General features: G+C 49.4%; 2 protein-coding genes across 3 annotated transcripts; one reads left to right on the top strand and one right to left on the bottom strand.

The window, feature by feature from the left end:
- The first annotated feature begins 186 nt into the window (after positions 1 to 186).
- Positions 187 to 2,000, top strand: COPS9 (COP9 signalosome subunit 9). Its single transcript, XM_040074522.2, has 3 exons — positions 187 to 293; positions 364 to 436; positions 1,703 to 2,000. Exons 1-3 carry the CDS (start codon positions 231 to 233, stop codon positions 1,738 to 1,740), a joined length of 174 nt encoding a protein of 57 aa, XP_039930456.1. The 5' UTR covers positions 187 to 230; the 3' UTR covers positions 1,741 to 2,000.
- Positions 2,001 to 8,956: 6,956 nt separating this feature from the next.
- ADIPOQ (adiponectin, C1Q and collagen domain containing) lies at positions 8,957 to 19,074 on the bottom strand. 2 transcript variants are annotated; one of them, XM_040074521.2, is made up of 4 exons: positions 18,359 to 19,074; positions 16,522 to 16,690; positions 11,088 to 11,307; positions 8,957 to 10,673 (listed from the first exon to the last, which is right to left on the bottom strand). In XM_040074521.2, the coding sequence occupies exons 3-4, from the start codon at positions 11,296 to 11,298 to the stop codon at positions 10,147 to 10,149; spliced, it is 738 nt and encodes a 245-aa protein (XP_039930455.1). In that variant the 5' UTR covers positions 11,299 to 11,307; positions 16,522 to 16,690; positions 18,359 to 19,074; the 3' UTR covers positions 8,957 to 10,146. The 2 variants fall into 2 exon arrangements, with proteins under 2 accessions (XP_039930455.1, XP_039930454.1); XM_040074520.2 differs by lacking the exons at positions 16,522 to 16,690; positions 18,359 to 19,074 and adding an exon at positions 14,885 to 15,340.
- Positions 19,075 to 23,135: the final 4,061 nt, after the last annotated feature.

The raw sequence follows: 23,135 nt of genomic DNA, 5'->3' as shown, positions 1-23,135 counted from the left end.
GTGGCGACCGGGGGCGGGGTGATCAAGATGGCGGCCCGCAGGGCTGGTTGCCATGGCGACGGGGGCGGGGTGAGCAAGATGGCGGCCCGCAGGGCTGGTTGCCGTGGCGACCGGGGGCGGGGTGATCAAGATGGCGGCCCGCAGGGCTGGTTGCCATGGCGACGGCGCGGGTGCGGCCATCATGCGCGGCTGCGCTCCGGCGGCGGAAGTGACGGCGCGTAGGGGCCGCCATGAAGCCGGCGGTGGACGAGATGTTCCCTGAGGGAGCCGGCCCTTACGTGGACCTGGATGAGGTGAGGCGGGTGCTCCGGTGCCGGGGCTGTGGTGCCACGGCGCGGAGGCGCTCAGCGGCTGCTTTCGCAGGCAGGGGGAAGCACGGGGCTGCTGATGGATCTGGCCGCCAACGAGAAGGCGGTGCACGCTGACTTCTTCAACGGTAAGGACCGCAGTGCTCCGGGGGTCATCTCAACAAACCTCGCCTGGCTTCTCTCTCGTGGCTTTGGTGCGTGGTGGTCGCTACCCCTGTCGCTAACCACGTGTGTGGGGAGCGGTGTGAGAGCAGTGCCGAGTGGTGCAGGTGGGAGCGGTAAAATGCGGGGTTTTCTTCTCCTGGGAGTTTTAGCGTGTTAATCGCTACAACGAAAAATACTTCGGTCTGTTCACATAACAAATAGCTTATGCTAAGCAGCAAATACATGTAAAAATGTGTCCTTCTCTGGACAGACTGTTCCAGCGCCTCACCACCCCTCACAGGGAAGAATTTTTTTCAAATACTTAAACCTACATTCTGTTAGTTGTGCTGCCACTCCAGGCCCTTGTAAGTAATCTCTCAGTCTTTCTTGTTGGCTCCCTCAGGTGCTAAATGAGGCCACCATGAAGCTTCTATTTTCCAGGCTGAACAGTCCCAATTCTCTCAGCCTATGTGCAAAGTACTTAGAGCTGCTTTGAGAGAGAGGAGCTGCACATCAGCCCTCTTAGGGGTAGAATATACAACACTGTGCTGCACTTGGTTGCTAAAGGGGTTTTTATGCTTCTGAAGAAATATATTTAGATGTTGCAACAGTGAGTTTTAGACGTTATTAAATCTGCTTGCTGTGGTAGTGTACTCCAAAATAAAGTACTTTTCTCATCTTGCTCTAGACTTAGAATACAGGAGTGAAAGGCTGTTGGAGCCAGCATATTCAGGAGTAGCTATTTCCATATATTTCTACCATCACGCTGTGGTATTGTATTCCATAGGTAGTTCAGGACTCTTCTAAATGAGGATTCATTCTCAGTTCGTTGCAGGGTATTTGTAAATTGCCTTCTGTAAGAATAAAACTTGTGTTCAGTTAGTTAGTTTATGTTCAGTATACAATGAAGATGCAAAGCTGCGTGGTTAGGAGTAATTCCTGAGGTGACTAGAACCATTTCACTTCTGAGAGATGTGTTCTAAGACAGAAATGTTATTGGCACCTTTAAAGCAATTAAATGTTTTTGAGGAAGGAGTTTTAACACAAATCCCAGTTTGTTAATCTGCAAAATCATCACTCTGATGCTACATTTCTAATAACTGATGGTGCAGTAACTCTCATTTACTGAATTCACCTTTATTTCCGTCCTTAATCCAAGGTACAAAGGTGCTGTACTTGCATGTACTTGCATTTGTGTCATTGAAACTTCTGAGGTTAACTTTTGTCTTTTTTCCTGTTTTCCTGAATAGATTTTGAAGATCTCTTTGATGACGATGACATCCAGTGAACTTATTTGTCCAGCAGTGCTGAGATGTGGATTTTTCTCTAGGATCTCCTGTGCAGTGCATTATTTATTAAATTAATCAAAATGGTAAAATCACAGAGGGGAGAAAAGCCTGAATAAGCTGCTTGGGGAAAATGAAAACCAGATGGTTAAAGATAACTAAGGAGGGAAGAGTGCACTGTTATTTCTAGGAAGCAGTGTAGATTTTGCTGGAATTTTTATTTGCTGATGTGCTTATTGAATAAAATACTGAAGAAACCCTCCTCTTTCTGGCTTATACTTTGAAAGTAGAAATTGCTGTCTTCTGAGCTCCCTTAGAGTGATTATTTTAGTATTAAATAATTCACTGTTGCTTTTGGATATTACATAAAAGGTAAGCAGTAGGCCACATGCTGCCTAGAAAAGTTGTGTTCATCCCACAATAAAGGATTGTCTCGGGATCAGATGGTTGCTTGTTCTGAGTAGTCCGACTCATTTGTTGGTCACCCTGAGAAGAGTGTGAGTTGTCTTTTGTTTCAAAACACAGAGCTACCATCAGTATTTCACTTTTAATTTAAGGAACACAGAAACAAAAAGTAATTTCACCTTGATATGTTAAACAGAGAAATGTTCTGACCCAGATTATGGAATGCTTGGATTTAAAAATATTATTTCATTCTTGAAATTGTACTTGACAGAAAAAGAAACCTAAAATTATTTTCTTTTCCTGCAGGAGCTAATGCACTTATTTGTGCTTAGAGGTACAGTGTATATGAATCAAGACTGTTGTAATACTAGTTCAGATTTTGAGAACATAAAAATATTTCATTCTTACCCCTCAGTGACCGAACTGAATCTCAGAATGAAAAGAACAGGTGAGTTTTTAGTATATTTTTTTCAGAGTTGAGAGTGTTAACCTGTGTAATCTCAAATGCAACCATATATTGATCACAGACTTTATACTGTGACTGATCTTTCTTTAAACACTTCACCCTACTTAAATTTTACCTGCAGTGAAACCTTTTCATATTTCTGTCACATTTTCATTTCTTTAGTTTGCCCTAAAAAAATAAATAAATAAGTCTAACAGTAACTGTTCCAACCAGTGACCTTAAAAATGTAAACACAATAAACCCAGTAGGATTTAGGCATCTTTTGACTGTGCTGCTGTGGATTTCTGAATGGGCTGTGTGTTTCATCATGTAGTGACTCTAAATCAGCACTCTGACATTTACTCTCCTTGGTGCCTGACACTGTGCTGTGTCCCTGGAGGAGCAGCCTTGCTCAGGCAGTGTCCTTTTCCTTTCAGTGCTTGCTCTGCTGCGAGCCTGGGGTTTCCAGTTTTCCTCATTGAGGCTGATGTAAAATAATTGGAGTGGTGGCAAATGGGCTTGGACTGTCTCTGGCCTTGGTGCTGTGCTTTCTGCAAACTATGTTTTGAGAAATGTGCTGCTTCCAGGACATAAAGGCAGCATTTTGGGCAGGTGCAAAAGATGAAATAAAACTCAAGAAGCAACTCTGCTTCTTTATCTACTTTTGCTGATTCCTCACTATGTTTGGTTTTGGAAAACATCCTTGTCAATGTTTTGTAGATGCTTCTTTGTTTTTAATTTGCTTCCTTAAGTTGTAAGAAACTTGAGCTTTAAGTTTGATCACAGCAGCAGGCGTATATTCTGTGATACAAACCCACCTTGAACAGCTGCTCTTCAGTATGGATGGTGTTCTCTCCTTTAAAGATGTCTAAAACCTCAGTGAAGATTGGTTTGAAGGTGAGTGGTTCTGGTTTTGTAACATCTCACCTGATCAAAACATGGAATTCTCTCTGTGGAACTGGATAGAGGGCAAATGATGTTCCTGGATCCCGCAGTTTTCATCCTGGTAGGATATAATTATCCACTCAAGATAGGTAGAACTAACACACTTTTTTTGTGAAGATGTCCAGAAACTCAGAGTTTCACATAGAAAAGCAGCTTTATTAGTATTGCTGGCACCTGGGAGGCGTGGTGTGTGTGTCTGTGGGGAGGGAACTTCATCTGTGCAGTGTTCAAAAGTGTTTGAGTTAATCAAAGTCCTTAATGAAGAAAGCTGTGGAATCTCATGAACTGCCTGGGTGTGCAGGTGACGCTGCTCTGGCTGTAGCTACTGGGAGTACTGAGGATCCTTGGGTATTCCCAGCTGCTGTTCTGCTAACTGAGCTTACCCTTCAATCTGATACCTGTGTGGGTCTCCTGGGCTGGAGTGGAATGAAAGGAACATTCAGAGTTGGAGTATTACCAAATCTTGGAGCTGTGTGCAGTCTGAAGTTCCCTCCTGCACAATGAGACTGAGGGTGTGTATCACATCATCTTTCCAAAGAGGGCTGTCAGTGTGTTAAACGTCTATTAGGAGCTGTGGTTTGTTTGGGTCCATTCTGGAACGGTGTTAGATGAAGAACAAAATGCCCTTCAGCTTCATACTGTTTCTGTATTCCCATTTGTCAAGGCTTTCAGTCTAATCAGCCTCTTGCCAGGAGATAATCACAAGATGTCAAAATCTAATAAAAATTGATGTAAAGGGCATTTGACTGCCTTAGCCAACTCATTTATTGAGCTTTGATTCCTGTCCCTTTTGTGGAGATTGACACCTCTCATAATAAGTGTTTCTTAGGGAACGAGGCTGTTTGAACACATGCAGCAAAGTGCACACATTTAGACAGATGTGTATTAGTTTATACGCTTCTGGGTACTGCTCAGTATATCAACATCCAAATAAAGGCTCCAGTGTGAATAGTTTTGTGAATTGTCCCAGTGGTTGCAGTGGGACAGCTGGCAATCCATAAAGCTGACCCACCTGACACTTGGCAGGATGAGGTTCTAAGTGCTGAATTGCCTTAGAAGGTTATAGCCAGTGGTTCAGCACAGATGAAAAGCAATTCCTTCAAAACACTTAAATGTCAGCCTGTTCCTTTGATACTCTCAACAGGCCACGACTCTGTTTGCAGGGAACTGCAAACTGTCCCAGGACATTCTTTGGAAATAAAAACATGCAATCTGTTTTGAGCTGAAAAGAATCCACTCATTGTGAGGGAGAGAAAGTTGCCATGCTAAAGGAAACTGGCTGTCATCTGTGCATAATATTTCTGCTGGTTTCCAGGTTATCCAGTATCCAGGGTTCCACTGCCCTTCATATGAGCAGGAATGGGCAAGCTCAGACCTAGTGTGGCAATTGTGGATTTCCCTGGTGGCTTTTTGCTGAGTTAACTTCCAGGGAATGAAAGGTTTTCCTTTTAATATTATATTTCAATAATTGAAGTGGAAGGTATTTTCCTTGATAAAGAAGGAATTCATTTAGATTAATAAATGGACTTCTTCCTGCTTCCCTGGGGTGTTGAGAAGCTGGCAGGCATCTTCCTGCTCTCAATGTGCAGTTGTTGAGCGTATGAGAACACGCTGGGCAGATGACAGTGCAGCCCTGTTCCCTGTGAGTCCCTGGTGGTGATGGGGCTGGAATGCCAGCGTCACATCAGGGATATTTTGGAAAAGCACAATGCAAGTCAGTCCTTGGCAGCAGGGGTGGCTTTGAGCACAAAGATTTGCTTCCATGTTTTTGCTTTCAGGCTTATTTATTTTTTTAGTTTGCCTTTTATATTTGTTCCAGTTGGCCTTTGACAAGCAGCAGGGTTTGAATACTGACCCATGTTGCAAACCTTTTACTCAAGCTTCTATAAGGAATTCAGAGCAGAGGCAGACAGGAGCAGTGTATTTTAAAGCTTTTAAAATTCACAAATAGGATTATTTAGTGAATGCTGCTTGTTTATTTATGAAAAAAGTTTTAGGTAATCTTGTATGAACTCATTTAAACTTAAAGCCTCCTGGAAGAAAGGACTCTATTTTGAATATTGTGAATAAACAGCTGAGCATGTTGTGTATGAGGTGGGTGACAGGGCAAGGGGATACGGATTGCCAAGGGAATGCGACAAAGCATCCTGACAGGAGCTGCCCCACCCAGGGAGTGCCAGCTGGGGGTGCTTTGGTGAGGACACTTCAGAGGGGGCTCCTGTCACGGGACAGTGACTGTCCCGCCAGAGAGCTTCCTGTTCAGGGTGTGCCTCAGCTGCCAGTGCAGCTTGCTGAGCACTGTCCTGCTGTGGCCTCGCAGGCTCCTGCTGTTCTGGAGCTGCCTCTGCATCACCAGGTTCAGGTGCTGTGGTGTGGGAATCACCTTCCCTGTGCTCTGCCTTATCTGGGATGGCAGATCCACCTTGGCCTTACAACACTTGGTACTTACAAAACATGGTACTGAACCAGAATGGCTTCTCTGGAAATCAAGGACAGAGAAGCTGTGCTGTCCTGACTCTTAGGCAGAGCTCCACTTTCACAGATGCCAGATTTTCAGAGGAAGCTGGGTGTATTGGTTCATACCCCCTCTCCTTCCTTGCCTGACTCCAGAAGGGAATTAGAGATTGTCTTTAATTGTGATGTCTCTGCATCTCTCCCTGATGCCTCTCCATAAATCTGTACTGCAGATTGCCTTGAGGGTGGGAATCCCTGCAGAAAGAAATAGATATTGACATTTAATGCTTCCATTTCATTGGGAATAAACCTTTCCTTTCCCCTGGATTGGCTAGAGGGTGATGAACTGCACCCCCATGTAAGGAAGCCTCAGTGTTCTCTAAGAGCAGTGGGCTGGGCCAAGCATCCCAGGATGAGCTGAGGGTGGGTTTGCTGACTTACTGTCCCATGGCAAACTGAGTCTTTTCATCAGGTACCTACAGCCAGCCCAAATACAGTTATAGAAATATGTGGCAGCCTGGGCACGCTCTGGTTTCCTGCACAGTATTTCAGAGACTTTAAGTCTGATGGCATTTCTTGTATGGAAGAAGAGTGGCTGATGTCAGACTTGATCCTAAAACTTCTGCCTGATTCCATGATGAAGACCCTCTAGTGAGTTTATACTTCAGGAATGCAAATCTTGCAAGCAATTTCTCTTTTTCCTGTTGCTCTTCGTGGTTTAATGCAGCTGCTATTTGCATTCCAATTACTTACTGGCACAAGTGACTACATGGGGTTGAAGTACAATTAGGACCAGCCAATAATTGTGTTTGAAAGGGCTATGGAGGCTTTTACTGATGGTTTCCCTGCTGATGAGACTGGTCAGTCTCTCCAGCTGTCTCCAGCTTTTCATGTTATTTCTCACTAATTGTTAGTGCAGTGACTTCAGTCTTTCATTAGGGAGTGTTCTTGCTTTCTGCCTCTTAGGATACATTAGCTTCTAAAGGGAAAGGCATCCATTTAAACCTGCCACAGCCAGAGAGGCAGTAAATGGTGAGACATAACTTTGTACAAGGATTTTGTCAGGACTGATTAAAAACCACAAACTAAACCACTTAAATTTTAGGAGAGCAGGTGATTCTGTGCTCTCCCAGCACACCAGTGTCATTCCTGCTCTTTTGTTACAAGATAATTGTGTGTTCCATGCAGTGTGATCCTCAGGAGCCAGCCCAGGCCTTGGAGATGTGCCTGGCTTGGCCAGACTTTCCCCTCCCATGGGTTTATGAAGCATGGAGGGATAGTAAAACCACAGCAACTCCAGAATGGAAAAAGACTGGATTCTTAGGAACTCCCCTGAGCTCATCCCCAGGACCTCATTATCCCCCCAAACCCTGTTTGCAGCTCCAGCTTGAAAGAAGCCCAGGGCCAGCGTGGAGCCCTGCAGCTCCCTGTCCATGGTCAGCCTGTGCCCCTGATGTGGCAGAGCTGGCGAGCTGGAGGTTTGATACCCAGCCCACATGCAGGAATTTGGAGGTGCTGGGCCATAAGGACTCCCCAGGGTGACTGGGGGCCATGCTCAGCTGCTGCTCCCAAAGCTTGTCAGCACATTTTGGCGGGCTGAGACCCCCATGCAGACCCCTGCAGGGGCTGGGCAGCCTCAGGAGGCAGGAACAGAAGGGAAAAGCAGCTGTGGGGCTGCACTGGGGCAGAGGGGGTGCTTCTCTGCCTGCCCTGTATCTGTGCTTGCTTCGTTGATGGCCCAAGTCTCTGTTGGGAACAGTTGCCTTATAGGAGAGATGGGAGGTGGTTTAAACTGGAATCTGGAAAGTGCTTGTCTCAGCTGAGCAAGAAATCTTACAGAGATTGAGGTGAAAGGCTTTTTAGAACATTCCCAGTCCCTAAAGGGAGGGCTTTGAGCCCTGTTTCCATGCAGTGGGTGTTTGCCTTGGGTTGCTGTTTGCTGAATTTTGAGGTGCCTGGCTGGAACGCGCATGAGCAATTCAGACACGCTCCTGGAGTATCCTGGTGAAGCTGCAGTTCGGTATTTGTGGCTGTGAGAAGGGGAAGGAGTCAGTACATGGAACACTTTAAATTTTTTCCCAAGGTCTGAGCCTGAGTGCTGGTGTACTGGATAAAGCTGTAAGCATGTTTGCTCCCGCTGCATGGCAGCAAAGAAAACAATCACTTGTTTTGGTTCCCTTTTGGGAACTGGTCTTTAAACTTGTATAGCCTCCTAATGTTCATCCCAAATGCCCCTTAGAACTCTGGCTGTTTCAATTTTCCTGCCTTCTGAAGATCCATCTGAAAACATTAGAGAAAAACAGTGCAAAAACTCTGACTTACTCCTTTCAATTTAAGCCTCTTATGCCATTTGATCCATCAAATGCTGCATTTTTAAAATCTCCTTTTGTTTACGGATTTATGGGGCTTTTTTTTTTTTTTTTTTAACCTTTGCCCTGTTTCCTTCCCATTAATTCCCATGATAAGAGCAGGGTTTTCCCATCTCTCTGAATTTAGCATGACCAGATAGAGCATCAATCTCACCCTTGCTGTGCTTCAGGGCCAGCAGAAGCCCTCACTCTGGATGGCCATTTAGGCTGGATTCAGGGTATTTGGTTGGGGCAATAGTGTGAAAACCAGAGTTCATCTTACCCAAAAAGGATGCAGTGTAGTGGAAGGTGGTGAGATCCTGAAGCCTTGATGAAATTTAGAGTGTGGAATGTTTTTTTGATAAAGAAAAAGGGGGATACGCATGCGTTTGCCAGCCTATGGTGGCCTCAACTTGCTGGGGGGAAAAAAAAAAAAAAAAATATATATATATATATATATATATAAATATAAATTTCCTGGGCTGCCTGGTGAGGCAAGGAGTATATCCCTGTCTTCAAGTCCTTTCCAACAAGAGACACACAAAAAATGTGGAGGCACTCTCATCAAGAGAGTTTTTTATTGTTTTTTTATTTGCAGTGTGGTAGTTCACTGGAGTGTGGAAAATGATGTTGCAAATAATTTCAGTTGAAGCTCTTAATGCTGTTTTGTGCTTGTAATACTGCATTAGCTCTGATTTGTGTTAGCTTGTTCTGAAGCTTAGTAGCAGGAATCTTCTTTGAATGTATCTGAGAAACCATCGAATCCTCTTTTAGCTAAAAGTCAAGCAAGCTCCTTGGAGAGCAGTTTGATGGGATTGACACTAATTCCAGCCTTAACATTCTTCTGCATTCAGGTAACCTTTCTCAAAGCTGGGGCAGGGATAGGGGGTGTTCATCCCAGGAGCCCACCCCACATGAGAGGCTTCAACACCCCCTGAAGCTCTGCCCAGCTGGTGGGCAAACCATGGCTTATGGCACACTTAGGGCCTGGAAGAGTACAAATACAGCTGATAGATCCCAACTTCTGGCTGCATTTGGGAGCTGTTTAGAGGGGAGATGGGACAGGATCTTTGTGGTCACCTCAAGACCCTCCAGAACCACACAGTCAATGGGCTGCTTTTGTTGTGTGGCCTCAGCGGTGCTCACAAGGCTTCTCGGATAAATCACAAGAGAAGATCCCTGCCCTGGACCAGCCTGCTGTCTACATTACAGTTAACAGTAGGGGATAAACATAACAAGAAATTCAAAGGATTAACATCAGTGAATATATTCAAAGATCTGAGCTAAAAGACGGGAGACAACAAACCAGGAGTGGAAGTCAAAGTGGGAGTTACAAAAAACTGAGCTATCTGTTCCAGCTGAAGACAACAGCACTCTGCTTTTGTGAGTAGTATTTTCCCTCTTCTACTCAAACTTTAAAATGCTGACTAAAATTTCTACAATTCGTTTAAACTAATTTAGGTGGCTAAAAAAGGGAAGTTTAGAATGTCATGTTTAAATGCAACCAATTTTTCTCTTCTCACTTTTACATTTAAAGGAAGGTTAAGCCATGTTGAGAGTTTTCCATGACATGGCAGGAGTGATATTTGACTTTGGGCTGAGGTTTCCACAGGAAAGCAAGAGCAGAAGTGGGAGTGAACTCTTGGTTCCATGGAAGTACTGGTATGATCCCACTGATTTCACAGGAGAAAGAGTCCCTCCTTGGCAGTCGTTGCCCTTGCAAAAGGCAATTTTCTGGTAAATACGTGATAGCTATAGCGCCAGTGCCCCAGGACACGTCTGGGGTTAAGCCACCTCTTTTTCCCCCAGCTTTAGTAGTTTTCTGGGTCGGGGTACAGCAGGAAGCCCATGAAAGTGGAATCGTTGAGGTTGTCAGCATAGACCCCATTTTTGTCCCCGTTCCCATACACCTGAAGCCAGACCTCGTCCCCGGAGCTGAGGTGCAGCAGGACAGAGCCACTCGCTTGGTCGACGTTGTTGTTCTGGAACTGGTCGTAGGTGAAGATCACAGCCTTGTCCTTCCTGTAGAGGCTGACCTTGACATCTGACAGGTAGACCGTGAGGTGGTAGGCAAAGTAGTAGGTGCCAGGGACACTGCAGAGGAACTTGCCCGTGCTGGGGTCGTAGTGGCCCTGCTCATTGTAGAAGATCTTGCTGAAGCGGATGGGCACGTTGGGGGCAGGGCTCCGCTCCGTCAGCCCTACGCTGAAGGCAGAACGGTGCACAAAAGCATCTTTGCCCTTCTGCCCTGGGATTCCAGGAATTCCAGGAGATCCGGGAGGTCCGGGAAAGCCTCGGCTTCCAGCTGGGCCTGGTTCACCTTTGGGACCTGCTGGACCTGCAGGACAGAGTGGGGACTGGGAGCTGTGTTTGCACTGTGTTGGAAGCTGCTACAGAAATGCGGAGGTGGCTGAGGCGTGAGCCCCGCTCGGCAGCACAGAGCCGAGGAAGGGCTCGGGGACCTCCAGAGCCCCCAGGGGCTGAGGCAGTGAGTGGAAACCCTGCTCAGCCCCACCCCAGCAGTGTGCAGAGCTGCTGAGAGCAGCATGTCAGAAAAGACACCATTAACTGGGGAAACAAGCCCCGCACTGAACTCTTTGACTTGGGTTATGGAATCTCCACCCCAGGAGATAATCAAAAGCCATCTGGATAGAGATCAGGCATGGACCCACCAGACATGAAACCTACTGGGACTGGGACTGGGGCTACCCGAGGACTCAAGCACTGACAATACAACCTGATCCTCACCAACCTTCATCTCCTTTATCTCCCTTTAGTCCATCTCTTCCGTCTTTCCCATCCCGGCCAGGAACGCCGTTGTGGCCAGGGTAGCCGGGTGCTCCTCCCATCCAGTTGGCACATGGCATTTTGGGGTCAGGCTGGGTGTCCTGGGCAGCCACCCTTGTGGAGTGTAGGGCCAGCAGCAGCAATGAGCACAGCAGGACACCTGCCAGGCCCCTCATGGTTGGTTCCTGATGGGGACAATTGCTTTGTTAACTTTAAAGCAAAGTTAATAGGAAAAAAAGTGAACGCTCTCCCCCCCCCCCCAAATAGCAGAAAGGCACAGAAGGCTACATTTGAGTCAGTTCTGTTGGCCAAGGGCCTCTCTGCATCCAGCGTGCTGCTGGTGTGAGTTCCATGAGCCAAGCTGGACCCCTGGGGCACAGGCAGCGCAGAGAGGAGCAAACACCAGCTACTCCTGCAGCCCTGACGGGCTCTGTGCACAGGCACAGATGTTTCGGGACACAGCACGGCAGATGCTGATCTCCTTGCAAAGCTCTGCTCAACTGGCCACAAAAAGCCCTGACTCCTGCCTGGATGAGTGAGCAGCTGATGGAAGGTCTGGCAGAGGTTGTCTCAAACCCTCTACAGCCTTGGAGCCAGGCAGGGGTGGTTTCTCACTGCACATACAGCCTGCTCACCTGGGCCTGCCTAACACAAGCAGAAACCACTGCCAGGCTTCCCAGCTTCCCTGAGCCACACTATGAAATTACAATACCGAAGTTTTTTCCATCCAAATAATAGGTTTTTGATTATGGGAAGACAAACTGTGCAGTGTTTAGGCACTGTAGGATTGTATTTCTCTTTAATCTGGCTGCTTTGCTGGTCAGAGCCATTAGTGCGGCTGCCCAAAACCAGGTTGGTGGTGACACCCTGCAGCCAGCCTGGATTTGTCGTGTGCTCCCAGCCCCTGGTGGACTTTGGGTCAGGTTTTTAGAACACAAGATATTTTAAAATTGCCATTGTTGTGTGATACTGCTCCCCGGGCAGGGTTTATACTCTGGAACAGTAAAGGTGTCCTGTTAGGAGCATTGTAAGTGGCATAATAGGCAATAAAAAGTGAACAACAGCATTGCAATTAGAATCCCTCAGCTCTGTAATTTTCAAGGAAAATAATATTTTGGAGCAATTTCTTTGCAGGGTTGATTTTCCTAGGCATGCTATTCAAATGTCATATTTTAAATAATGTCTTATTAGCTCTGGTGTAACTGCTTCAAAGGAAGCTAAAGAAATGTGCTGGATTTAGCTGGGGCAGAGTTAATTTTCTTTATCATGGGTAGTGTTTTGGATTTGTGCTGATCACAGGGTTGATAACACAGGGGTGTTTTTGTTATTGCTGAGCTGTGCTTGCAAAGGCAAGGCATTTTCTGCTCCTCACCCCACCAGTGAGGAGGCTGGGGGTGCACAAGGAGTAGGGGACACAGCCAGGATAGCTGACCCCAACTGACCTAAGGGATATCCCATAATCATGCTCAGCTATAAACCAAGGGTAAGGATGGCCCCAGGCTCTTGCTCAGGGCCTGGCTGGACATCGGTCAGTTGGTGCTGAGCAAGCATTTTCATTTCCATCATTTGTCTTTCTTGGGGTTTAGTTCTCTTTATTATTTTCCCTTCCATTAGAGTTTCTCATTGTTATTATTACAATTTTTTTTCAGTTACTACACTGTTCTTATCTCTGCCCATGAGTGTTCTCTCTTTTACCAGTGCAATTCTCTCTCACCCATTCTGCTGTAGCAGGGGTGAGCAAGTGGCTCTGTGGGGCTGAGTTGCAAGCTGGGGTTAAACCACAACAGTAACAAAGAGGTTGCCATGATTTCAGTTTTTGCTGTAAAAAAATATTGATATTGAGGATATTGAAGAGGCTTTTGGGGGGGGGGGGGGGAAACAACCAACCACACACCTGTTTAATGGCTTTAGTAGGCAGTGCCTAACACCTAAAATCAGGAAACTCCCAGATCTGTGCCCACCCAGCCAGGCTGCAGCAATCCAGCAGCCCCTAGCACTCTGAGATGGGGCCAGTGCCCTGGCTTGGGGACAGTTGTGGGGCTGAAGGTCCTGTGAGGTCCAGTGGGCACAGCCTGACCCTTAGGCAGTATCCCTGTGTCCCTGCACTTTGGGAAGAGAAATGTCCCTTTGCAGCAAGGGATGTAGTGATTGTCCATGAACCAGCATGGACCAGTGAAACTGATGTCTATAAATCCTGAAAGTGGCTTGGTTTGCTAAGCAAGGTGGCATAGTGATCACGCTGTGACATAGACCCCTTGCCATACCCCAGTGGGACCCTTGTCCCCCCTGCCCGGGTCCCCTCCAGCTCAGGCACATGCACAAACCCCTGCAAAACCAGCACAGGCTGTCTGGGGACACCTAACTGTGCTAAAATGTGGTGGTGATCCAGAAAAATCTGGCTCAAGTTTGTGTTTCTTGAGCCGTGTTTTGGTGATTTTGTTGGGGTTAGTTCTGCTTTCTGATGTGCTGCCTAGAACTCAAATATCCTCTCATTTTTAGTGGTGTGCCCCAGAGCCAGGTGTTCTACTGGTGCAAAATAACCCCTCCTGTAAGGTCACAAGCAGTGCCGGTGTGAGGAGCCCGAAGCAGGGCTGCAGGGAAGCTTTTCTGGGGCTGCCTGGCCAGTTTGCAACGAGGGCTCAGAGCCATGCCCTCCCCAGCATCAGTGCACACACATCACACACTGAGTGCTCTCCTTTCTCGGGAGAAATGTGCTGTGATAAGCAAGGAGAGAACACCTTCTATCCCCACAGTTTAACTCAAGCACAGGTGATTTTTGTGCTTGAGAAGCCAAGCAGTCCTCTGCCACAAGTATGTCTTACAAAGGGGAAGTTCTAAGCTGTGTCTACCAGATCTGAGCTTAAACTCTGGTTTAGAAGTCCCTTTACTCAGTTTTTCCCATTTCCTTTTGGTGTTCCATCTGATGTCTAGCATCAGTTTAGCATGAAATAATCTGCTATATTTCAATGTCAGTTGTACCTTTTGGACAAGAAATAGATGAACTCTGTACTGCTGATGGCTTTCAGTGATTACCTTGGCAGCTCATCAATTAAAAGCACATATGCATTATATGAAGCTTATTCATGTACCAGCAGAAACCACTGTAGCATCTCGGAGAACAATGCCATTCCTAAGGGCTACATAATGATTCAGAGTTTCAATTTCAGGTAGCACTATATAAAAGTTATATACTCTAAGCCCCCACATCTTTCTGCACAAAACAGGCTGAAAAATCCATTTGTTTTCCCACTGGAGAATTTCCCTCAAAGGGTATTAACCAGGGCTTTGGCTTATGTCAAAGGCTTTTCTTTTTGTAATTCTTGTAGCGTAGTTTTTGCTGATGTTCTAGCAGTGACTTGCTCCAGAGGGCTCACACCTTAAATGTGAGTGGTGCAGTTTCTGGTGAGAAATTGATGTGACTCGGGGAGATTTGGGCAAACCCAGTCTTCCCTGGAGTCTTTGAGGAAAGAGGTGAATTGAAAAGTGCCAGTGCAGTATTTACTGTTACAGCCATGCAGTTTCTCACTGTTGTTCCTGACTCCTTTTCGATTTAGGAGTCCTGTTCTCTAAATAGTGTTTCCAAAAAGGGGAGTATGAATCTAATGGAGACCAGTTATTCTTGGTTTAAAATACTCCTTGGTTGTTACGAGAATAACTCCGAGAAAGACAACTTCTTGCAAACAGAAAAGTCTGTCCAATTCAGCCCAAAAGAAGAGAAACTCCTGAACTTAGTAAGGAGGGGGGAAAAAAAATCATGCTTACCAGCTGCTTTGAGTCCTGGTTGGCTTGCTGCAGTCTGTTTAGAGAATGAAGTCTGGCTACTGCATCGCTATCCCTAAGGGCACAGGGAGCTGTCAGCTCAGACACTGCACTTTCCATTTGCTATTGCGCATGCTGACCTAAAAGTTGGGTTTTCCCATTATTTTTTCCTGGAGATAATTTAAGTTTTGGAACAGATATATAATCCACTGGGATAGCTTATGAAGATGGCCTTACAGGGAAAAGATGGCTTTGGGAATTGGACAGGAACTGGAAGAGCAGCGGTTTGCTGGAGAGCCTGTGTGGGAGCCTGCTCAGCCAGGGCTGTTCTTGTCCAGCACAGGCTGCTGCTCTCTGCAGATTGGGAAATGTTGTTAGTGGCTGCTGGAGAAAGCGTGTCCAGCTTGCAGCAATGCACACACGTGGGGCTTTCAGCGTGTTAGCAAATGAATTATTGTGGAATAAGTTTGGGCTTCTCCTTTTAACTGCAAGAACCATTCCTGTCTGGAGACTGCTGCCACACCAAAGAAGGGCAAAGCTGCCCGAGGAGGAGGGCAGCACTGGGGGAAAGTTCCTTTTTAAGGCACCCAAGCATGTGCCAGCACTATTGTAATGACTGGAGTAATTCCAGCCCTAGGATGGCTTTCCACCTATCGAGCTTTTTGGCTTTAGGTCAAAACCAAGTCTCTTTCTCCCTGTACCTTTCTCCTTCCCAAAGCAGAGGTTAAACCTTAGCTAGCAAAGGCTTTTGTCTGCAGCTGCTCTGGGGCGGTTCAAAGTTAGATAGGTGGAACCTTGGCAAAATTGAGTTCCCAAAATCATACCAGGGAAAAATAGTGTGATGTTGCAACTGGGCATGGGGAGCTGGTGTCCTTGTGAGAGGGGAAACTCATCCAAGTGAATGCCAGAATGGCAGTATTCTGAATTGCTGAGTTGTTTTCAAGACCTGGCTATTGGGAGTGACTAAAAAGATGTATAAATGATCACATAAATAACTTTTTATATGTAGAGCTGGAGTCAGCAAGAATGAATTTTTAAGCCTGAGGAGAAGGTGCAGAAGGGAGGAGCCACAGGACAACTGCATACTGCCTGCCTTGTTTTGGTCAAGCCCTTAGTCCAGCATTTGAAGAATATTTTTAGTTTTTGTCAGATGATGGGTTTTCCATGCAATGTTGAGACTTAAAACAGCCTCTCATGCAACTCCAGTAAAATATCACAGTGGTCTAGTTGGACCTGTTTTGTTATAAATGTGATTTTCTAGGGTCACGTGCATTTGTGCATGTGTGTATTTGTGCATTTGTGCAATGCGAATGTTTCTAAGTCTCCTGAGCAATGAATGGAGGAGCAGGACCTTGGAACTTAAATTGGACCTGCTTTTGCTGTGGCATGAGAGGTTCTCAGCTGCCCCTGTCACAGGTGGGAGCAAGACAAGGCTGGTTCCCCTGTCAGCTTTTAGCTGGAACCCCAAAATGTATGACTGGGATATTTGTTAGTCTGCCAGGAGCTGAGGATCGGACCTGAGGTGTTTAACAGGTAGTGCTGCAATTACCTCATGGTCTTTCAATTCAGATGTCAGGAAAATACCACAGTGATAAATTTTTCAGTGGTCAATCAAACATCTTCCCAAACATTATCCCTACCTCCCAAAAGAGAAGTGGAAGTTTATCTCTGGGGGTACAGCCAGCTGATACAGCCCCTGGCACGTTTGCTTGCAGTTATGTTGTGTTGCACACTTGGTTTGCAGATTGGTGCTGCCTCCTGTTCCTGCTGCAGAGGGAGATCTTGTACAATCCAGGGAGCTGCTTCTACCTACGTGATAGGAAAACAAATTAAATGCCTTTGGCTGTGCCTGGTGACAAGCAAAACCTGCCACCAAATGCAGGCTGTCCTGGCAGTGCCCACAGCTGCAGTGCTCGGGGACAGCAGCTCTGGATGGACTGGGGGTGTATTGGCACAGAGAAAGCTGCTGCTCACAAATCCTGCAATGCCCCCTCTGCTTTGCTCCATGGTCACCAGCCCTGCTGTGAGGGACACACTGCCAGTACCTAACTTGGCTACAGGCCTTTTGCTGAGCCTGGATGTTTCCTCTCTTGGACCTGATGCAAGCCAGCCAATATGAAAAACACAAAACTGACTCAATGGATTGTGGCTTGCAAATTTCAGTAAGAATTAAATATAAGCACAAGGTTATATTTAGCCATCTATAAACAGGGATGAAATAGAGCAGAGGCTCATTATCAGCTGTGCTCTGTCAGATCCCTGCTGGTGTAGTTTGAGGGGTAGAAAGCTGCTTTGGTGGCAGGGAGCTTGGGACGGCTGCCTCAGCGGGAGGTTGGTGACTGTCCAGGCTCTGCTGGCAGGCTCTGTGCCATGGGGCTGGGGCAGGAGCCCTCAGCTGCCCACCACTGTCCTCTCCCAGCAGGATCAAACCAGCACCACAGTGGAGCCCAGTCCATGAGAACCCTCGTCGCCCCGGTTGTCCCTTCCTGAGACTGCTCTTCCCGTCCAGAGCCGGGGCTCCTCCACTGGGATCTGTCCCGAGCACTGTGCTCCAAGTCACGGTCCCCTCGGGATGCCAGGTCATTCCCTTGTCTTCCCTCTGGCCCTGGATACCGCATGTCCCAGAAACAACACACATTCCCCGCTTTGCTAAAAATGGCCAAATGGTTGATGCTGTCTGGCAGGCGGCCTGGCAGGCTGCTCCCTGCTATTTCGGTGCTGTCTGGAGAGACCACGGCCTCACTGCCAGGGTCCACAGCGTCCATGCCAAGGGCGCTGCTGGCTCTGGCGCAGGGCACCGCAGGCAGCTTGGACCAGCTCTGCTCCGGCCAAGTCCACTCCTGTGGCCAGCCAGACCCCGTGTGCCTTCCTGTCACTGCCTCAGGGGCACCTGCACTGGGTGCGAGACAGCAGCGAGTGCTGAGGAGCCAGCTCCGAAGGAAAAGCAGTAAAATGGCCTGTGCTGCCATCTCCACAAACTGCAGTTCCCCGCGACCCCGGGCATCCCTGCGCGCCCAAACCCTTCCCCGTACAGCCTCGTACTTCCCTCTAGCGGCTATTTATTAACGGGAGCTCTCCCTGTGCCCGCTCCTGCGTGCCCTCGGGGCCTGCTCGGGCCCTTCCCCTGGAGGCTGGCTCCTGTGGGTGCACCGTGTGCCATTCCTGTCCCCAGCAGTGCCGGCCAGGAGGCACAGGGGCTGTCAGCACGTGTGGCACGGCCTGTCCTGTTAGGGACTCGCGGGTTTGTTCCCATGAATTACAAACTCACGGGCCTTGACGTTTCCCCTGGATTTTCCTCCATGAGCGTGGGAGGTGGCACGGGCCCAGGGACAGGCAGGTCTGGCAGCAGTGCCCAGGGGCACTGTTTGGCCGTGCAGCAGGGGACAGTGGCTTTCTGTGGCCACGGGAAAGCCCAGCTGCAGGGTGGCTGCTCACCCGAGGCCATGGCTGGGGGGACGGGAGGCCTCTGGTACTCACCACAGCTGAGCCAGGGCTTGGGTCCAGGGAGAAGGGGAGACACCCCACTTGGTGGCCTGGCTGCAGGACCTGGGACCCAGCGCCACATTCTGCCTTTGCTCGAGTCCAGCCTCCCGCTCAGCGCTGGGGATCCCGATTTCTCGGCCCATTTCACACGGACAAACAGGCTCTTTCCTCCTGTGATCGGCGGCTCGGACAGAACAGCTCCTTGCCAGGCTTGAGCAACAGCGTGTTTCTCTTCTTGGCGATTGCAAATAAACTTCCCTGGCCTCAGGGGATCCTCGCTTGGCTCCTAACGAGGCGAGGGATCTTGGCACAGCAAGGTTTCTCATGACAAAAGGGACACTGAGACGCGTTTGTCCAGGAAACAGAGCCCTGTAAATCCTGCTCGGAGCTCCTTTTATTAATGCCATAGCTGTTCCCAGGGTGCTCGTTTCTGCGCTGTGAGTTCAGGGTGCTGCTTTGGCCTCCCGGGCTGTCCAAGGGAACGAGGGGGTTCTGCATGACAACCTCCAGTTCCCACGCCAACTGAGGCAGGTTCTGGCTGCTTTCAGCACAACCTGGTCTCCTCTGGGCTCACTCCAGGCTGGGAAGGAGCTGGGCAGGGCCCAGAATACGCTCAGTGATGTGGCATGCGGGTCACTGCCCGCGAGTGACATCCCCTGCCAGAACGGCTCCCAGCTTTCCCTCCCTGCAGGGATCGCACCTTTCCGAGCAGGCGCCTGAGAGCACACCTCTGTCCGGCTGAGCTGCTAATGAGGGCCTTAATGAGATTGCCACTTGCCCGGTAAAAGGAGCAGGCAGGGAAGGAGAGCCGGCAGCTGCTCACCACGCAGCCCCCGCGGGCTGCTTGCGTTCAGCGGCACCGCGTTCTTACAGAGTACAGGAATTCTTTATTAGGAGAGCGTTTCTGAGTCATCCAGGCAAGGAAAAGCGCATTTCCTTGGCACGGAGGGCTTATCCCAGCCGGCCCCTCCGCCGCTTGGACAATAGATGGAGCTCACCGCCCTGGCTCCGCACGCCCGGCCGAGGCTGCCGGACCGGGGATACCCCAAAGAGCCCCCGAGCTCGGGGACAGCCCCGGCACCCTCCGGGGACAGCCAGGCCCTTCTCTCTGCCGGTGGGTGGGCAGTAGGGGGTGAGGGAGCCGTGAACCCAGCCAGCTGGAAACAAAATGGAAGAGAAAAATTGGGCTTTGTGTGGGGCTTTGCAACATTTGTGCAACGTGGTGCAGGTAATCCCAGCACAATTCCCATGGCCTTCCCAGTCTACATCACACTTCTGTCCTTTGTAAGAGGTGTCTGTCCCCAGTCCCCTCTTTTTCTTCGCTTGTGGTTGCTGAGGGACAGAAATGGCATCATCTCCCTTTGTCACCACTTCCATCACTGGACGTGTCTCATCTTTCAGACTCCATACCCACTGCTCTCGATTTGGGAGCAGTGTTGCTGGGGTGTCCGGGGGAATTGCACAAACCAGAAGAGTGCATTTGCTCTGGGTCTGATGGCAAAGGGAGCACATGGATCCCCAAAACCCCAAGTGGTTTGGCAGAACCTGAAGCGGGGTTGGTGGCTCCATGCTGGGGCCCAGTGCAGGCAGCAAGGAGCCATGGCATACTGGAGCTCCTGGTACTGGGGTTTCAGGGTACCCTCAGCCCTCCACATAGCAGCCATTTGGGATTCAGGACTCATTGCAAGGGGATTTTCTTTCCCTCTCTCTGTTCCTTTCCCCCAGACATGGTGCAGGCAGGGGACAGGGCACAGACAGGGAGCAGGCAAGGCTCCTCCTGGCTCCACAAACCACAGCCCTCATCTGCTGTGCTTGGAAGCCCTGCCTGGTGACAGCCTCACGGCTCCACAAACCACAGCCCTCATCTGCTGTGCTTGGAAGCCCTGCCTGGTGACAGCCCCGTGCCATCCATGTCCATGGTCACCCCAGCACTGGGGTGAAAGTCAGCAGCCCCCAGGGGAGATGACTCCTTCCCATCACACTTTGTTGTGCATTATGCAAGTTCAGCAGAACAATTTTTGGCCGTAATGGTTTTTCCATTCACTGAGGTATTGATCCCGAGCCACCAGCCCGGTAACCTCTGCTGTGCATTAGCTGACCCCTGCCTTTTGCAGATGATGGATGTGGCATGTGGCGTGGGGTGGCTTTGGCACTGGCCTGCTGGAGGCTGGGGCTCTTCTCCCAGTGCTGGACTCTCCTGGAGTGTCATCCAGCTGCCAATGAGACTGAGTCGCTGTGTTCTCAGCTCAGTCCCTGCCTGCCTTCCAGAGGGTCTGTGCTCAGATACAATAATCTTTGAAAACACCAGTGAGGTGTTAAGGGATAACAGTTTTCTTGATTCTCTCTTCTACCCAATCTATTCACTTAGAAATGAGGGTGTGATTAATTAAAGGCATTAGGAATCTTGCATTGTCTATAATGAGGAATATCATTGCTGGATCCTAGTGATACATGTTTCCCAAAGAAACTATAAATCTATTCTAAAAATATTACCCTTTGTTTTTACTTTGGGCATAAATCATTCCAAAGTGGTTCTGGGAAGTTACAGAGAATGACACATCTGTGACACTTTTGATGGGGCATTTCTTTGTGCTTTGCAGGAGGTGTTTGTGTTTACTGAAGGACTAGTAAAGGCTTAATAGTGTCTTCAATTCTTCATTTTCATAAATGCTTGTTCTCCTGACTTGAGCAGTTAAAAACACGCTGTTACTGGTTTTAAGAGTAAATTGGTGGGGCTCTTTCCGCAATCAAATTATTTTTCCTCCACTTTGCCTCTCTTCCACATGAAAAACAATGGTAATTCACTCTTCCCATTTTATATGTTTCTGACTTTTCAAAGGCACCTTTCTTTGGAAAGGCAGTCTGGCAGCTCGGGTGGCAGCCAGCTGTGGCTGCAGCACTTTGCCTTGTGGCTGCCAGGAGTGTAGACGCAAGTTGGACAAGCAGATCTGGCAGCTGGGAGCAGACTGGGAGCCTCAACACCCTGTCCCAGCAGATGTGAGGAATTGGAGGAGCTCTGGAGGACTGATAGGAGATATGCAGGCTGTGGTGCTGGCTGTGGGAGGCTGTGGTCAGCAGCCTAGGGAGAGCTTGCTCCTTCATGCTTGCAGCTTGGTCTGGGCAGAGCCATGACCTGAAGATTTAAAAATCCTTTACAAACGCACACACAAAACTTGTGCTGGTTTGTGCCAGTGCCCCTGAGCTGGAGCTCAGTCATGGCTGGATGCCAGCGACCCTTGGTGCTGCTCACCTGGGCTGGAGACAGCTTCCATGCTCACATGGCAGTCCTGGGGGACCTGGACACCAAACCTACGGGGAAATCAGATGTCCTGAGCACTCCTGCCATTGCAGCCATCCTCCTGCTCTGCCATTGCAGCCAACCTCCTGCTCCTGCCATTGCAGCCAGCCTCCTGCTCTGCCATTGCAGCCATCCTCCTGCTCTGCCATTGCAGCCATCCTCCTGCTCTGCCATTGCAGCCATCCTCCTGCTCTGCCATTGCAGCCATCCTCCTGCTCCATCCATTGCAGCCAGCCTCCTGCTCTGCCATTGCAGCCAGCCTCCTGCTCCTGCCATTGCAGCCATCCTCCTGCTCCATCCATTGCAGCCAGCGTCCTGCTCCTGCCATTGCAGCCATCCTCCTGCTCTGCCACTGCAGCCATCCTCCTGCTCTGCCATTGCAGCCAGCCTCCTGCTCCTGCCATTGCAGCCATCCTCCTGCTCCATCCATTGCAGCCAGCGTCCTGCTCCTGCCATTGCAGCCATCCTCCTGCTCTGCCATTGCAGCCAGCCTCCTGCTCCTGCCATTGCAGCCATCCTCCTGCTCTGCCATTGCAGCCAACCTCCTGCTCCTGCCATTGCAGCCAGCCTCCTGCTCTGCCATTGCAGCCAGCCTCCTGCTCCTGCCATTGCAGCCAGGCTCCTGCTCCTGCCATTGCAGCCATCCTCCTGCTCTGCCATTGCAGCCAGTCTCCTGCTCCTGCCATTGCAGCCAGTCTCCTGCTCCTGCCATTGCAGCCAGCCTCCTGCTCCTGCCATTGCAGCCAACCTCCTGCTCCTGCCATTGCAGCCATCCTCCTGCTCTGCCATTGCAGCCAGCCTCCTGCTCTGCCATTGCAGCCATCCTCCTGCTCTGCCATTGCAGCCAGCCTCCTGCTCTGCCATTGCAGCCATCCTCCTGCTCTGCCATTGCAGCCAGCCTCCTGCTCCTGCCATTGCAGCCAGCCTCCTGCTCTGCCATTGCAGCCAGTCTCCTGCTCCTGCCATTGCAGCCATCCTCCTGCTCCTGCCATTGCAGCCAGCCTCCTGCTCTGCCATTGCAGCCATCCTCCTGCTCCTGCCATTGCAGCCAACCTCCTGCTCCTGCCATTGCAGCCATCCTCCTGCTCCTGCCATTGCAGCCAACCTCCTGCTCCTGCTATTGCAGCCAGCCTCCTGCTCCTGCCATTGCAGCCATCCTCCTGTTCTGCCATTGCAGCCAGTCTCCTGCTCCTGCCATTGCAGCCATCCTCCTGTTCTGCCATTGCAGCCAGCCTCCTGCTCCTGCTATTGCAGCCAGCCTCCTGCTCCTGCCATTGCAGCCATCCTCCTGCTCCTGCTATTGCAGCCATCCTCCTGCTCCTGCTATTGCAGCCAGCCTCCTGCTCTGCCATTGCAGCCAGTCTCCTGCTCTGCCATTGCAGCCAGTCTCCTGCTCCTGCCATTGCAGCCAGTCTCCTGCTCCTGCCATTGCAGCCAGCCTCCTGCTCTGCCATTGCAGCCAGTCTCCTGCTC

The sequence above is a fragment of the Hirundo rustica genome, chromosome 10 (assembly GCF_015227805.2).
Source record: "Hirundo rustica isolate bHirRus1 chromosome 10, bHirRus1.pri.v3, whole genome shotgun sequence".
Taxonomy (NCBI): domain Eukaryota; kingdom Metazoa; phylum Chordata; class Aves; order Passeriformes; family Hirundinidae; genus Hirundo; species Hirundo rustica.
The sequence above is the reverse complement of the archived record's forward strand: the minus strand, read 5'-3'. Positions and strand labels throughout refer to the sequence as shown.